The sequence below is a fragment of the Manacus candei genome, unplaced genomic scaffold (genome assembly GCF_025592945.1).
Source record: "Manacus candei isolate 608988 ecotype Guabito, Panama unplaced genomic scaffold, ASM2559294v1 h1tg000005l, whole genome shotgun sequence".
Lineage (NCBI taxonomy): Eukaryota > Metazoa > Chordata > Aves > Passeriformes > Pipridae > Manacus > Manacus candei.
Window position 1 is genome coordinate 9,713,119 of NW_026138053.1, and position 18,055 is coordinate 9,731,173.

The window sequence follows — 18,055 nt, forward strand, 5'->3', positions numbered from 1 at the left end:
TTCAGATTGTATCTCCCTGTATCCCAAACTGACCCTGGGTGTGAGGATTACATTTTAAGGCACAGAGGGAATATTACAGTTGTGTCTTGAAAAATTGACAAAAATTATCTGTTGACTTTCTCTGGGAAAATGGGTAAAGTTTCTAAATTAATTATTCCTGTAAGCAAAGTTTATTCTATATATTTTTCTCCTATGTTATACACTCAAAGCTCAAATTGATGCAAGAGGAAAAGTCAGAATAAACCCAATATTTTTATTATTTTTAAATGTAAAAAAGGAAGCATAATGTGCTAGTAAATAAATAATAATAAAATTAATAATAATATAAATAACATAATATAAAAATAATAGATTGTGATTATATAATATATAAACACATGTATATCACTATATATAAGATATAATATAGAGTATATACAAATATTAGTGAGTAATAGTAAATATAAATAGTAAACCGATATAGCAAAATAAGTAAACATTAGTAAAATTCCCATCTCCTTCACCAGGAATACTGTTCACTTGGAGCACTTCAAATGGAAACCAAAACATGAAAACACTGACATAAAAACCCCAATGTTTTTGAGCCAATTTTTCGATTTAGCTTTTAGCTTGTTCACTCCCAGCTTTGTGAATACGAGTTCTTGTCGTTTTTCAACTCCTGGGTCTTTTTTCAAGGTCAGACAGCAAAGATGAAAAGAAATCAGGAGATATTTTAACCTTCTGCTGTTCATCTCTAAGCTGTGCAAAACAAGTGGCTGCTTTTGGTTTTGCTTTCCTGCTCCTTCAGGGAGCTCACCAATAAGAGTTTGGAGCAATTAAATGTGGTTGAGGATCATTTTTCAGGTGGTTTTCTCTTACCTCATGCGATAGTGGAGCCTGTAGGATGTTTTCTCATCGATTTTAAAGACCTGGTTTGGTGCATACCAGAGCTTTTTGTTCTCATCATACAGTGCAAAGAGGTTGTGGCACAGAGGAGACACAGCTGGCACAGAAAAATACACAAATGGGTGAATCACAAGGCCACAATGCACACACACACCCAAAATCCAAATGCAGAAAGCAAATATTTCAGGCTGAAAAGAAACTGAGACTGGTATATTAGAATATTCTAATATATTAGAAAGTTAAGGTTGAAGCAGAACCTGCACATTGGTTCAATCCTTCTGTTTTATTGTGTATTAAATAGCTACTTCCAATATGAAACTGATTCTGAAATTCTGATTTTGCCCTGAATTTGAGAGGAAATTACTTTTCCCACATCACAGAAATAGGTATTTTAACAAAACCACTCAGCAATAGCCCCACTTTGTTTTATGAATGAATTTTGCCCCCATAGTTCAGAGAGGTTTTAGCAAACAAGTAGAATGTGCCATTGTCACATTCTCTGCTCGCTCAACAGAGGGATTTCCACAAAGAACAGACTTTGACTTGTATGTCCAGGCTGACCTGCTTTAACCTTTGCATTTACATCATCCCAGAGAAAAACAGGCTGTGGAGTGTTTACAGGTCTGTTGTTTGAATTCCTTGCTCCTGTTTCCTGCAGCATCCACTGAAACTATTTCCATTGTGAATTGGGGAGAAGAGAAGCCAAGGAAATAAAATCTGAGCCTAATTTCAAAGTTCACAGAAGGTGGGGTTGGGCAGCCACTGACTTGTGCAGGTAACAAGCAGGATACAGGTGCCATCATAACATTCCAGTTGGGATTTCAGCAGGGACCAGCATCACAGCCCTGCTCAAACGGGCAAGAATTTGTACTTCACTGCTGTGTGCAGTGGCATTAGTGAAAAACAAGAGAAGGTAGAAAGAATTCCTTTAAGAAAAGCTCATTTTAAGTAACTTCTATAAAGTTTTTAAACTTCTGGCAGAAATTACTGGGAGCAGCTGCACAGTACATGGGCTCCTCCATGCTGACAGAAATAGGTGGGTGGTTAAATACCCTTAACTTCAATTAAAACTATTTAAAAAACCACATCAGTACTTATTTGATGAGGTTTGTCCTGCAGATTCCATTCCAATGGAAGAGCAGCAATTAGGCAAATGAACTGAAGGGTATTCAATGTTCCAAGAATCCAGGTGACTTGGGAGAAGAAATCATTTTAAAGTTGCAGGAAAACTCCTGCCCAGTTCACCTGTTTACACAGCCAGATTCACCACTCCTATGTTAGCTGAATAACATTTAGTGTTCCATGGGGACACAAAATTGGCTTCAGGGCAGGAATTAACCTCAGAATTGTAAATATAAAAGTACAGTGGGTTGTGAGACAAACATAGATTTAATCCACTATTTCCTGGAGAATTACATATATTTTTGAGTATTTTGCTGAGTCACAGACCAGAGTGATACAACACAGGAGATGCTGTTTAAGAACTGACCAAACAGCCCCTCGGCAAAAGTTTTCATCCTAGGCCACAAAAAATGCACATTGCTTGTACAAACACTGACTCAAATGCAGAGGATGCATCACTTTCGATACTGGGAATAAAATCATATCAAATCAAATCAAATGAAATCCAGGTACTCACAACACCTCTGGGCAGCTTCAATGCACAGCTCCTCGGCAGTGAACTCCCCGCTGGTGTAACAAATGGGGTCTTTATCTTGCAGGTAGAAGAGGATTTCTAAGCCCTGATGCTGAACTTCCAGGTTTACTTCACTCTTCTTTGTGCTCCTCATCTTTGCACAGAAAGCCATGGCTTTGCAATCTTCTTTTACGTTTAGATACTGAAAGCAGAGGAAAAATAGTTAAGGAAAGGGTGAAGGAGAGTTTGAATGTTTATCAGAACACAAATCCATCACTTAGTGAGGCCACTTCTTACTCTGATGGGCCAGGCACCACATTTCTCAAAATCTTCACATTGGGAACCTGATTATTCCAAACCAACGAGATGAAAAGTGAAAAATCAAATGTCACTGATTATTCTGTTTCTGGGAACTCTGCTCCAAAGAATTCCCTTCTCTTCCGGTGGTTCCACAACTGTTTTAGAGGGTTTCTTTCTTACCGTAAAGCACAAATAACTTTCACATCCTTAGGCACCTAATTGGCTAAAAACCAGCACTTGAGACTGGATAATATAAACAGTTCAATTTATGTTTCCTTTTTTAAAAAGTCAGCTTCTATTTTTACAGTCCCCTTAACAGCTAAATATTTCTCATTGTTTTGTCCCCTCTCACCCTTTGTGTTTTAAACTCCTGATACTTAATGAGTCATGGTGAAATAAGCTTTATTGCAGAGTTATTTTTTATTACTACTTCTCTCTCTCTCCAGAATGAAAAAGTATCACTAAGTAGACTTAAAGCAAAAGCTTTTACACTGCCAAGAATGCATAAGAAGACATCTCTGACACAAAAGAAAATGCATTTTGCATTTTATATCTAGTGCTTAAATAGAAAGAGCCAAAAGGAAACAGATGATTTGGGGTCTGTGTTCCATGTTTTACTAAGTATTAGCTCAATTAACAACAAAAGCCCAAACCACCAATTCTACAGTTTATGAAATTCATCCTCCCACTGAAAAACAAACAAAACCCAAACATCAAAACCAACACACCTGCATTTATGTGACTGTGGGATCCTCCACACAACTGAAATGGACTGTCTGCACCTCTCCAGGAGCAACTTGACTCCGACTGAAAAAAAAAGGGAACAATTAAAATTGTCAGGAATGGCTTTGTACAGTTTGAGGTACAAATTAAATGATCAGGTCAATAAAATGCCCTATGCAATCCAAGGGATCTTTACATTATTATGATTGAGATCTGGATCTAGTCTCAACCAAAGGCAGTCACAACAAGAATACACTGATTTCTTTTCACTCTCTGCGGGCACTGGCTGAGTTACAAACAAAAACCACATGGAAAGCCTTGGTTATCCATTGGCTTTTTTCCATATTTTCAGTTTGAGGTCACACTCATTGCAACCATCAGCTGGGACACCACAGGAACATTCTCCTCTCTGCTTTACCTCCTTCATGGCTTCCGAAGTCACTCCATTCTTCACATTTTCACCTACATATTGCTAATGCAGGTCTTTCCTAGTGTCTATTGTTTCTTCCCCTTCCAGATTACCACTTAAATAATGTGTTTAAAATAAGCCTGACAGTACTGCTGGTTTGGTATCACTCATGTGAGGCTGAAAGATTCCTCCATTTCTAGTCTCCATCCTTCCCCCCTATCTCTGCCAAAATGTACTTCAAACTAAATGTGTTTTGTTTTTGCTTCAACAGTGTAAAGCCTTTAATCTGATAGAACAGACTTCAACAAATATTGCTTCAAAAGCCTTAGGCTCAGTCTGGAGAAACTCTGACACTGCCACAAAAGCTTTCCCTGTGTTTGGGAAGTGCCCAAAAACCGTGATATTATCATAGAAAAAAATAACATTTAACAGCACAGCACACATTCACAATTAAACTGCATGTTCCTTCCATCCTTGCCACTTGAATGCTAAATTTGAGTTTCCAGACACATCCCCTTGGCAATAATATGGGGAAGAAATAATTGAGAGCATGATTACTGGAACATACAGACAAGCCAGTAATTATTTCTGCACACCACCATGAAATTTAAATGCAAAAGGTTAAAGATATTAACTTTAATCTAATTGAAAACACCCCCTTTTAAATGACATATAAGTGAAGCTCAATATATTTTGATGTCTGTGTGGGTATAATATTAAAAAGATTGTCCAGATGTTTTAAAATGTGAGGGGAATATAAAACCAGTGCCTTCTTGCAAATTCATAAATCAAACATGTTGCTTTTCAACAGAGCCATCTTTGGTTTGGTTAATAGTTCCTACTCTTGTTTTTAATCACAGCAATTCCCATAGTCCTAAAAAAAATCCTTAAATACTGCTTCATTTACAAAACACTTTGTGGGATGAACCAAACAAACCAACATCCAATCTCTGACTTATTTACTAACGAGTTTTCCAGATATTCCCATGCTCAGTGTCAGGAATTCCCATTTTAAAAATGCATCTCCATTTTCCAAAATGTCTCTTTTGACCAGGACAAATTCCTGCTGTCTCTCAGCATCCCTCACCAGACCTACACAGTAATATTATGGTATGGACAGGTTGTGGCCAGAAGAGCACTAGGGCAGCTCCTCCAGACTCTGCTGCAGCATCCAACAGGCAGAAATGTTATACAGATAGAAAATTAATTTTCATTGCTTTGCCTATGGAAAACATACTTAACTCAGGATGAAAACATACTTAACTCAGCCAAAAATATTCATAAAATGGTAAAACTGTCTTTACTTAAGATCTAATTTTTTGGAACTGGATGAATGTGGGCATTGTTTCATTGAGCACAGCTTTAGGGGTAGTTGTCTCCTATAGCATTTGTATATGAACTCATTCCCCATTGCCAGCAGTGAAAGGGCTTTTGCTCAGATGTAGAAGCTCACAGTATTGAGACCTTTTGCCCAGTATATTCATATATACATTAATCATAATTACTCCACTGGTCAATTCAGTATAAGCTTTGAGAACTTGTAAGTAGTTTTTTTAAGTGATTGAGAATTTTCTGACTCACAAAACTGTTTAATCTTAATAGAAGTGATACAGAGAACCTGGATGGCAGAGTGAGCAAATCCCCAGCCCAGGGCACCAGCAGATGGGGATGATGGTTCATCTTCAACAAGGGTTACAACCACAAAATCAGTGATTTGGGGCACAAACACAAAACCAGGCACCCACGACTGCCAAAACTCACATCTAATTCCTTTGGATGATGCCAATGAACAGATCTGGAGCCCACAGGCATTTTTCCTGACACACAGACAAAGACCTCACAAATTTTTGGTATCAAGAATGAAAAGTTACAAAATAGGGAGAGGAAGTTCTAAAGGCGGGTTGCTCTAAGTCAGTTTGGTTATTAAACTATTAAGACTTAATGAAATATTTGGCAGAGAATAATATTTGGTGAAAACTCAAGTTCCTGCCTATGACTTGCCACAGTCAAGATGTCCTTAGTAAAGGAAGAGTGGATAAAGCCTAGGAGCTCCAGCATCTTTAAGCAAAAAACCAAATGCACAACACTATTAAATAACCCCTTTAAAATTTTGCATGCCTTGAAAACTAAGAAAAAGCAGATGGAGATATTAAATACTTCTGAAACTATTTGCAAATCTTCCTTGAACCAGAAGGAAGGAGCTAAGCTGCTGCTTGGAAGGAGGAGCCCTGGAAAGCCAGCCTTGGCTCCCAGGCCTCCAGTGCAGCTGGGACATTTCCACAAGAGAGAGAGTCCTCTCCACAAAAATACCCCACAACACAAAAAGAACTTGGCTTTAATAAGGAAACTTTATAAACCCATCAGCTGGGAGATACTGTAAATTGTCAGCTAGCTGAGCTCAAGTGAGGCCACACAGTTCAGGATCCCCACCTGAGCACACAAAAAGATTTGTTGGGATTTTGTCCCAACCCAGCTTTCTTGCTCTCAGTAGGACATACTTAAATTTTTCCACACTTCCCAAAAGAAGGGCACTGTGAGGTAGAGTAGATTCAAGCAGAGTCTGCCAGGAGCAGGACCACCAGACCCCACAGACCCAACACCCTTTGGTCTCCCTTCACGAAACATTTTAACAGGCAGAGAAAAAATACAAAACACAGACAGGTTTTGAGAAGAACCCCCCAGCTGAGACCTGCTTGGATTTCAAATGCAGGTTTTGCTTCCTGCTTATTTTGGGGAGTTCTGCCACAAAAACAATACCTGACCCCCCCCAGCAGCCCTGCTCCACCTCCACCACGCTTCCACCATAACCAAAGACCATGGAACCAAAAGGCAAAGATGGAAGGTCCATTTCAAGGGCAAAAGTCCCTAAAATACGAGTAGAGGAAAATCCCAGATAAAATCTGACCAAACCAAAACTCACTTTGAAGCACCATTTGCAAGTTCTTCCTCTTTTTTGCCCTCTCAGCCAATATAGTTTCTGGTTTCGTGACAGGGACATGGCCTGGGGATGTTTGTGATTGCTCAGGCTCAGACAGTAACAGACAAACTTTCCTTAGGCATGTACGGAATGTCATTTTTGTGCTATTCATACTTTATGTCAGCCCAAAAGCTCTCAATTCTTATTTTTTCAACACCCTGCTCAAGAAACTTGTCACAGCCTTTACAGTACAGGACATGCATCTAATCCAGCATAACCTATTGGAGACTTATTGAAAATTTATATATATGATCACAAGCTATTTGTTTTCTACAGGACTATTACCAAATGTACAATTTATTTATTTTATTATTGTATTTACTTTATTCTTCTAGTCAGAGTGATCTCACCACATACTGTTCACCTCTGCCCCAAAACCAGAATTACTAATTCCTCTTGGGTTTTTCTATAGAATTCAGACTGTGATATGGCTGATCTATGTCATAAAATTTTACTTTAAAACGGGGCTGAGAGGGCATGGAATGGAAATTTTCATCAAAAATAGTTAATGTGCAGTAAAGTTCTTAAGAACTGAAAAACAGGGTGCACATGGTCGGGTGTTTCAGCCGCCTTCATTGTATTAACAGATATTCTATATTTCCATTTTTAGCTCTGAAAAGCAGAGGAGGCAGAGTCCTGGTGTGTTCACTGACTTTGTACCAGTTTTACAAACCCACTCAACTCACTGCTGCTCTATGAGAACTGACCCTGCTCGTTTCCTGTGCTTTTCCAACACAGTTTCAGCTCCCTCTCTGAATTTCGTGACGTGTCACCCATGTGGGAAGAAGTTTTTCAGCCCTCTCAGAAAGCTGCATGTTAATGTGCCACCTTTAATGTCCTGGTGCAGAGGCAGCAACACGCACACAAACACAAAATCACATTTTCCTCTCTATTACCTGACCTTTCCAGACTGTTCTTCCTTTGGATATGGACTGGGCTTCTCTAGTGATCAACAATTTTTCATAGACTTGTAGAATAGGTTGGGTTGGAAGGGACATTTAAAGGTCCAACCCCCTGCAATGAACACATCAATTAGATTTTTATAACTTGCTTCTAAGTTATAAATGTGTACTTAACTGCCTTTTATTCACAATTTCTGGTGCAATAGCAACTTCAAATGATACAATTCTTGAGCCACTTACAACCCTATCCAGGCGATAGTAACCAATCCTCAGCTAAAACAGTATCAATTTCCTTGAAGGCAAAGGTATCAAGCCTCAAGCCATCATGGAAACCTTCCAACAATGACATGATTTTTATGTAATTAGTTTTTTTTCACAAGCCAATTATCTAAAAAACAGAGCTTTATTACGAAGACTGAAGGGAGATTCCAGTTTCAAAGTCATTTACATGGACAATTTGTTTTTATTCCTGCCTGGACACTGCATTAATGATCCTTTTCCTTCCTTTATGTTCTCCTCATCCCCGTGCTGCACGCAAGGAGCAGTTTGCACCTCTCAGAAGGGATGAAAGTTCTCTGGCACAGAGCCATGTCATCTTCCCAGCAATGAAGCAGATCTTCAGGAAATGCGGCCTCTTCCCGGTGCCACCACACTGATTTAAGGGGTTTCCTGATGTTCAGCTCAGACGTGTGGAAAAACTTTCAGGAAAATCAGTCATTGTGGCAAAGACCTCCAAATCCATGTTTTCTTGCAAAAAAAGGGTTGGGGAAAGCTTGTTCCTTCTGGGCTTCCCCAAAGGTCACTAGAGCAGGATGTGGCAGGACTACACACATGCTCTGTGTACCAGGTAAAAGCAAAAATTCCATAGAAGTGAATATAATGTTCCTCACTGGGAACTGGGGCACACAGGGAGTGAACACGGGGTCACACCCCAGCTCTGCTAACACACAGTAACTCTTTCAACTCAAGAGTTAAGCACAGTACTCAGGTCTATGAGGAGGTGCTGAAGCCCAGGGAATGGCTCTACCTTTGCCAAGGGAGGAAAACACGCTGCAGTTGTTGTACAGATCCATCAGAGAGGCAGGAGTGGAAAAGAACACAGAATGGAAGAAAAACCACTCCAACATATGAGACATTCTCTGCCCACTGGAGGACCAGAGCGGGCGTCATCACACAACTCCCCATGCACGGACGTGGCAAGAGCAGCCACGTGGCCAGGACAGTGCTGGGGTTTAGGAGCACAAGGGGGATTCACTGTCCAACACTGTGATAGGACTTCCACATGTACCTTCCTCCTCCACAAAACCTCATAAGTCAAGGTCCCTTTGTTTCCTGAATACTTGGGAACTATCAGCAGTTTTCCTAAGCAGGAAAAGCCACCAGGAGGGAGGGGGAGCAGCTTAATCATTCACACCTTCCAGATGAAGGTCTGTAAGTGCAGAACAACTCCTCTCTTGAACCAGACTGGAATAAGAGAGGTCACTTCATCCTGCTCTCCCAAGCCTTAAAATCTCAGAGATCCCACCATGCTGAAATGTTTGATGAAGAAACTTGATCTCTGGGGCCTCATTATGCATCTACAGGCTCTTGGAGCTCCAAGTTCTCCTCAAAACCCAAGTTTTATAAGCTACACTCCATCCCACCTCCACCTTATTCACTTAACTGATTCCATTTGCTCCACAGGCTGTGCATGTGGAGGAGAGCTGAACTCCAGGTCCCATCCGGGCACCAAACTGTTCCACACTCCATTATGCTGAGTAATTACTTAGAGTATACCTGAGAGGGGGCTGTTTGTACCCCCCTGCTGCAAAACAGGCACAATGAGCACCTCAGTGATCCACTGGTGCTCCTCAAGAAGGAAATCCTACATTTTACTTGCTTTTAAGGAAAAAGCAAGCACAGATTTACTACGACAGCACCCGGATTTCCGATTGTGTCTTAGATCTTTAGTGAGAAACAAACCAAAACAAGCAACCAGCTGATATCTAGCAAAGCCAAGACTGGTGGGACAGCACAAGAAACATTATGAACACGTCTCTTCTGCAAATGAGTAGAGAAGAGATTAAATGAGTTGCTCACTTACCCAGGAAATCAGCAGCGGCAACTAGCCTGGGTCTCCCACATCGCACTCTGCAGCCTCCAGCACGACAGGCAGAGTTAGAAACAAGTTCCTCCAAACACCGAGTAGGAGAACTTCTCAGAGGCTTCAGCTTTCTAGTTTGGGGGTATGTAAAAACGTGCAAAGGGGCTGAGACCTGTTGGTGACCACAGAGCTGCTGCACAGCTCCCCCACTCCGAGGCTCGGCGGCTGCTCACAGCCCCCTCTACCAGAGCTCCCAGCTCAGCAACCACACACGGTCACTTCCCTCCTGCTTGGCCCTGTAGCCACTTCCTTGAGAGCAGCTAAAGATGTTCTGAACCTTTTTCATTTTCAACCTGTAGCATAAAATGGAGACTCTTGTCCCAGTTGTCTCCACCCCCTCTTCCTCCTCCCCAGAGCTGGGCAGCACCAACTGCACACTACAATGGTGGCAGTGAAGAGGGGCTGCAAACAAGCTCCACCTCACCCCCTACACTACCCTCACCATAGAATCACAGACTTGTTTGGGTTGCAAGGGACCTTAAAATCATGTAGTTGCTATGCCATCAGCCACCACACACATGGAGGCCTCAAAGAAGGAACAAGCAACAGGGGAGGTTTTGCTACATTAAAATTTCTTTAACCCGGAGAGGGAACTTGCCCAGCATCATCCCGCTCTGGAGATGAGCTGCCAGAAGCAGTGCTGGCACCTCACACAGAGCAGGAATTACTGAGGGCAAAGAGCAACTTCAAGTTGATCACAGCAGCTCTCAGAAGAACAAACTGAAATAGTGGCACTTTTTCGCACTGGATCTGGTTTAACAAGAAGTGTCACTAAGCTGCTGCCATTTAGATCACTTCAAAAGGTCTTAAGGAGGTTCGAGCTATGTGGTCAACATCTACTGTGCACATGGCACGGCTCTTGAATCCCCCAGATGGCTTCTGGTAGTCTTGTGCTTCCTGTGGTGGCTTTGCACTTTGGTAAGTGTTTTTTGATGGTTTGCCTTTTTCTTTTTCTTTTTTAATGTGGTGAGAAGATATTGTTAAAGTTCACTCTTAAGGGCTTGCCATTTAAAACAAGTCCCAAATAAAAGTAAAAAAAACTTCATCAGGTATCTTTGTCCTGCTCAGAGCAAACCACCAACAAAGATCTCCCCTACCTAAACACTCCTTTTATAACATAGTTGAAAACCATACAATTCCATAAGAAATTCATCTTTGATCTTCAGAGTCTCTTACCCTCTCTGTGCTCTCTGCTCCTCTTTTATTAAAATCATCCTGTTACAAGGTTAATGATAGTGACTTGACTAAAAATATATTTATTTTTTTTTTGGATGCAACACAGTAAAAAGCTGAGATTTGAACTGCAGAAATCTCTGTAAAGTAGCAGGTGCTCTGGTAGGGAAGGAGGTGCTGATTGTAGCCGTGTGGTCCCACAAGTCACCATGCAAAAACATCTCTGAAGGCCATCACTCATCTTTAAAGATCACCACACATCTCTAAAGGCCATCACACCAGGTAAAACAGAACAGGAATGGTGCTACAAGAAAGATTTCCATGGAACTTCACACCCAAGCTCAGATCACCTCTGGTCTTACCCTCAGGGCTTCAGGTTCATTCGGTTCAGCAAAAGACTTGTCTTACAAGTTTTACAGCTACCAAACAAAAGGGACCAACCTGCTCCTGTCCTCACCTGACCTCTCCAGGCCCCTGCAGAAGAAGCACCTTTCCTTCAGTCAGCTCATCCCAGGTCTCTGCTGTTGGGTGGCTGTGCTGCTGCCAACACAACTGTTGAAACCAAGAAACAAAAACATCCATCCTAGCAATGAATGACTTCCGTGTGGCACCTCTGTCCTCCAGGCACAACCTAATTCCTGGAAAACCTGCCACCTGGCTCACTGAACCTTAGTAAGAGGAAGAAACGGGGTTTACATTTAGTTTTTCTCTCGCCTTTCTTTCTCCCAGTATCTGCAAAAGGGAAAATATGGCAATACCAACTATCTGCACTCGGTGTTCCTTGACTAAGGAAGAATCAGGGAGACTCCAGCTGGTCTCTCTGCACAGTGTGAAGCCCTACCATAGTCAAAAAAACACTCACTCAACTGGCTGTGCTTCCAGGTCTAGAAAACTAGAAGTGCTGGTCCAAAGAGCAGCTTTAACTCTTCCTCTGCAGCTGCATTATGATTTCTGCTGCACTGTGCAAACCACCACCTACACGTGGTAACAGACTGTAGCTCTCCTTTCCACGACTGCAGGAGTGACTCCAGCTTTCCCTGCCCATCCCACTGCCCACACCCTGCAGGCCACCACAGCATCCTGGACAGGGAGCTACTGATACCTGTGATTGTGGGGAAACTGCTCCTTCCTGTGAATGGATCATTTTTTGTTGCTCGGGAGATCATTTATACACAAATGTTCTCTTGCAAAAGAGCTGCCATGGAAAGCCACAACATCTGAGACCAATTTACAGGACGAAATGAGCTCCACAGCAGCGACACCAATGCCACCCAGAGCTTTGGAAATCACACACACTGACCTCCAACTGAAACCTGTTTGTTGGAAAACTAATGAAGGAGAGTTAGTACTAAACCTGTTAACTACTGTATTTAGAAGAAGGTTTTGCTTTCTTAGATACTCGGCTTCATTCTTTTCACTATAGCAAATGGAAGTATGTCTGGAAATAAAAGTTGCACCACTGTTCTCCAATGCTGAAGCCAGTGATAAATTGAATGTAAATGTTCTAACAATGGTGGATGTAGCAAGGAGGTACTATTATTGAAAAACTGGAAGCATTCAGATTAATTAACACTCTAATAAACAGTAAAGCAAAAAATAAATAAATTTATATTTAACCACATAAGTGCACAAGAGGCATGCTCAGTGGAAAGGGAACAATATGGAGTTTTCCAACCCAAAAAGTTCCCAGGGAGAGTTATTGGCCTACACTGGCTCAGTGTGTAAAGAAAAAATGTTTTAAGTTTAGAAAAGTGGGAACAGAGGAAGCAGCTCAGCACTTCATGGCAAAAAATGGACATCCCAAGGAAGAATCATAGAATCATGGAATCATTTAGATGGAAAAGACCTTTAAGGTCATCAAGTCCAAATGTTCCAGCACTGCCAAGGTCACTATTGATCCATGTACCCAAGCATCACATTCACATGGCTTTTAAATCCCTTCAGGGATGGGGACTCCCAACACTGCCCTGGGCAGCTGTGCCAGGGCTGGGCAGCCCTTTCCAGGAAGAAAATTTTCCTAGAATTCACTCTAAGCCTCCTTTGACACAACTTGAGGGCGTTTCTTCTTGTCCAGTCCCTTGTTCCCTGGAAGCAGAGCCCAACCCCCATCTGGCTCCACCCTCCTGTCAGGGAGTTGCAGAAACCAAGAAGGTCCTTCCTGATCTTCCTTTTCTCCAGACTAAGCCCCCCCCAGCTCCCTCAGCCGCTCCTGGTGCTCCAGACCCTTCCCCAGCTCCATAACCTTCTCTGGACTCACTCCAGCCCCCCAAGAGGCCCCTGACAGTCCCACCTCTGCCTCCACGTGTGACACCTGGGGACAAGATTGCTACACTGGGACAGGAGAGCTGCACACTCACAGTGGACCTGTTCCCCACTGTGCTGCACCAGCAGCCTGACAGTTGCTTTCTCACATTTCACCACCCAATTAAATCCATTAAATAAATTAAATGCATTTAAAAGCAATAAATGCATTGAAAGTTCATCTCCTATTGGCCCTTGCCACCATTATGGAGACCAGAAAGCAGATCAGCCCCCAGAAAGGAAACCCAAATTGTGACATTGCTATTTGAAGCTAATTGTATTTTCAAGCTTTTAATTTAAGCAGCTACTTCTCAACAGCACAGTATCCATTGGCATGTTCGTACGTCTGTGCATTTTACAGAGAATGTATGTGACTGGAGATGAGAAATATTTGCTGCCAGTGAGACATAATTTTTAATACAAGTGGGAAATGCAGTTCTTTATTGTCTGTCTGTTGGGATAAACACACCCAGCAATTACCTTTTGTTATTGACTGATCACCAGAGAACCCCTGTATTCATGGGTAGCTGTAAAGACATTTATCCCTATTTGCCAGAGGAAGGAACTGGGACTACTTAATTGACTTGTTTGAAGCAAAATGAGAGCAACACTCAAGTCCCTCTCTGAAGTCCATTTTATGGATTTTTTGGGCTTATTATCTGCTCTGCTCACCATGTCCCTAAGGCTGGAGCTTCCTGGGGCAGGCAGAGGGTCAGCTCATCCACAAGGTCCCTGCAAGGACTGCTGTGCCTTGCTGGAGCCTCATCCCTAAGGACTTCATGTGCTTCAAACCCAAAGGTTTGAGGTGGCTGCAAGTGTGTGGAAGAGAGAACAATATGGAGAATGGTGTTTAAATGGACATTTAGAGAAAAAGGATCACAGTGATAAAACTTGAAATCAGTCTATTTTTAGTCTCTGAAAAGCAATGAGGCACACACTGATCTTTTCAAAGAGCAAAGCACCTCTTCTCTCAGGAATAAGCAGTATGGGAACACCTGCATTAGGAGCTTGCACTGCCCTGGGCTCACCTTGGCCTCAGGTAAAAGGGTTGTTCAAAAAGAAGTGGTGTTCAAAACAGGTTTTCCAGCCAGAGCTGAGAGAGGACCCTGGCAGTACCTGCACGTTGCCATGTTCCCACACATCTGGCTAAATGCAGATGTTTGCCTTTGAGCAAGAGACTGTGTCCTCCTCTCACTGCCAGTCCAGACAATTAACTCCAAGAATGCATTTTATCTTATCCTGAGACAGAAGTCTGAAGTAGGGCAGATGAGGTTTCCAAGTCTGTTCTCTGCCTGAGCAGGGACCTCATATCTGCATCTAAACTTGTCTCTTTAAACTGCAGATTCAAATCTGGAGAAGTGAACTCTCCTCCAGGATATACTTTGGTTTGCTTGCAATTACTTTTATATTTTCAGGTTTTAATGAATCCTTATTTTGCCTACTCTGAATCCTCATATTGTCTATCTTACTTTAAAAACAGGAGTTAAGCCCTAAATATCATCTGTAAAGATGATAAAGAAATGACATGGTACAGATTCTTTTTCTCTGATCTCAACTGCAACAAAAATTGGAAAAAAAAAAAATCACAATTTCTCACAGCTGCAGGCTCTTTTCTTCCCAAAAATCAAATACAAGTATTTGATATTCAGGCAGAAGCCACTTGAAACAAAGGAAGGCAGTTGATGAAAGCCAAATAAAGCTATTTAGAAAGTAGTCCCAGTCAACAACTTGAGTTCTGCCAAATAACCAGGATCCTTCGGTGACCCAAAAGCAGAGCCTGAACTGGCTCCTTTGGACACTAAGAGAGCCCACATCCTCCATGGTTTCACATGGATTCTCCTTCTGAACACGGAACAGCCTGATGTTCTGGAGGCCCAGCTGCCAACTGCTGCAGTTGAAGTCTTATCTAAGACTTGTTTTCTGCTTGAAACAGAGGAACACCCTGTTGTTGTTCTGGTATCAGTTTTATCTCCTGAGACAACCAAAGCAACCAACAATTTAGTATTTAAGCACAGCAGACTCTGCTACAAGCAGCTTGTTCTGCAGGAAGGAACCTGAAAATCCAGTCCTGTCCTCCACCACCACCTAGAAATAGTATTTCCCCAGCCTGCACATACTTGAGCTGATGATCTGAGCCCAGCACACGGTGCTTCAAGACACCATATACACAATTATGGATTTTTTTCAACCACCCAAAGCTCTAACAATTATTTCCAGCCAGTAAATTTTCACTGGTCAGTTTAACTGTGGATGCTCTGGCTTGGAGTGGTGTGGTTGTTACAATTAAGAGGATTGCTGATGTGAGTCTTCTGTCAACTATGAGCTGTATCCCAGTATTGCCCTGTCAAGTAAACCAAATATTTACACTCAATTCATTCAATCTCTTGGACAAATACATATGCTATTTTTAACTAGGCTAAATAGGAGTAAATTTTACATATTTGCCTCAGAGAATTGTGTCAACAGTGGTTCAAAGGTGCTGAGACACGTCAGTGACTTCAGAGTACAATGGTAAGCAGTGGGACTTTGCTTTCATTTCCCTGGGGAGTCCTGCAGGGTTATGGATTTGAGAGTTTGTACTGCAGATTGCACAAATATCCTGTTGCTGATGGTTTGGTCCCATACCCAGACAGACTCTACTACACTTCCCATCTGACACAGAGGTGTGGTAACCACGGGATCTCACCCTGAACAACTCCAACCTGCCACTCGAAGGACTTTCCTGCTCTAGAAAGTCTTACCCCTCTTCCAGTTTAACAATCCAACTTATCTCTTCTACAAAATTCTGGCAGGGCTGAATCATCCCATGTTTATTTACAATTCACTGATTTCTCTCTTTTTAGAAAACATTTGCCAGTGCCATTTCTGCAGTTGCTGCCTGGTAACTTCGTGGTCTTTAACACCAGAATCATCCTCCTGTGAGTCTTATACAATGCATGGAAGCTGCAAAATACCCCAATTTCCAACATATACTCTATATTTCAGAATAAGGCCTGGTCAAAGTAAAAAATTATGAGAGGAATACCTTTCCAGGTGTCTACCTCCATTCCCAGTACTGTCTTTATATTATGAAAATTGACAGGAGCTCACTGTTTCTCAATTTCCAGCTTTGGGCAAGAGCAGCTTCATAAATGTTTGTGGCCATTCCACTTCTCAGTCCAGTTATAATTTGATTTCAGCTCCCTAGAAGCTCAGAGCATATTGCTCAGCTGCAGCTCTCCCTCCCTCTCTCCCAAGAGCAGCTTTGGATGCAGGACCATTAAACTGCTGCTGTGACTCAACGCCAACAGATCTTTGGGCCTCTCCTGCTCTGAGGAGTCCCAGGATACCAGCTGCACGTGCCACAGCTCAGCCTTTCTTCCCACAAGGCTGATAACACAACTCCTCTCAGCTTCCACAGCTCCAGCAGGCTCAGTTTATCCACTCTCAACCAAACAACCTCTGGGCTGAAGAACTGGGACCCCAAACCACCCTTCCCAGCTCAGGTGCCAACAAGAAGCTCAAGGAACTTGGCTGTGAGCAGGAAATTTTTCAGCAGCAGGAAAAGTGACTTCCAGCCAGCAAATGGATTCCACTGCAAACATCCCAACCCATGGCTGCAGTGAATCCACAAGCCACTCTTGCATCTTCTCCTGCTCCTCACTCAGCAGCAGTAAACAGGAAGCCACCACTGAACTCCATCACACACACACCCCAAGCAACCTGCTAAACTTCCTTCTCCTTCAAACACAGCTGGAAATGTCTGTAAATAAGTAAAGAATACCGGTAAAGAAGGTAATATAAAGAAACGTAAAGAAAGGAGACAGGGCTGTACCTCACTGGCCATCAGAGCTCCCTGTGCTGTTCTGGGAAGGGCAGCACCCTAAGGACTATGTAAATAATATATTATATATTATAACATATTAAATATCATTATATAATTATATATTATAATATAGTATATATTGTCATACATAATAGAAACAATATATGTGCATCTGAAAACAGGGTTTTACAACACAAAAGCTGGGACTTGGATATTCCCTTGTGGCTAAACCTCTAGAATATTTTATTCATATATTAAATCACAGCCCTTATGAAATTATTGTGAACTCCTTCATTAAGATGATGAATAAAGATACCAGTTCTCAGGCAAAAGAGACAATTGAGGGGTGAATAATGAATGAGCATTTTGGCTGACAAGGAACAAACCCTTTAATATATATTTAAACTATTCACTTCCTACAGGAACAAATAAAATCTACCTATATTATATTGGACCTGAACTTCGCAGCATTTCTTGAAGAGTCTGTAAGAATTTGTGTTAATAATCTGAAAAGAGAACCAGAGTGTGGACATTAATTACTGCATATCTGCAAAATATTTATGGCCTATGAAACAGACTTCCTGGTGAGGTAGAAAAGCACATTTAGGTACTACCAAGCTGCTCCTCACCACTTCAGATCTGGTTGTAAGGTCTGGCCCTGATGCCAGTTTATCCCTGTAGGTCCAGAGGCAATGATGTGAATATTGGACTGCAGCACTTCTGGGAGCATCAAGCACACCAAGAATTATGCTAAGACCTTAAAAGCTCAGAAAAAGCAGGGCTGAAGACATCGCTCCAAAT

The 18,055-nt window shown here is 41.9% G+C and overlaps 1 protein-coding gene across 1 annotated transcript in view; it reads right to left on the bottom strand.

The window, feature by feature from the left end:
* The window catches only part of JAK1 (Janus kinase 1), a 51,584-nt gene that overhangs the window by 20,000 nt on the left and 13,529 nt on the right, over positions 1 to 18,055 (bottom strand). Inside the window, exons 2-4 of the mRNA XM_051797874.1 lie at positions 3,550 to 3,628; positions 2,525 to 2,723; positions 859 to 982 (exon numbers count right to left, since the gene is read on the bottom strand). Of these exons, the coding sequence (XP_051653834.1) occupies positions 859 to 982; positions 2,525 to 2,723; positions 3,550 to 3,555 (329 nt within the window). The 5' untranslated portion in view covers positions 3,556 to 3,628. The remainder of the gene's footprint in view (positions 1 to 858; positions 983 to 2,524; positions 2,724 to 3,549; positions 3,629 to 18,055) is intronic.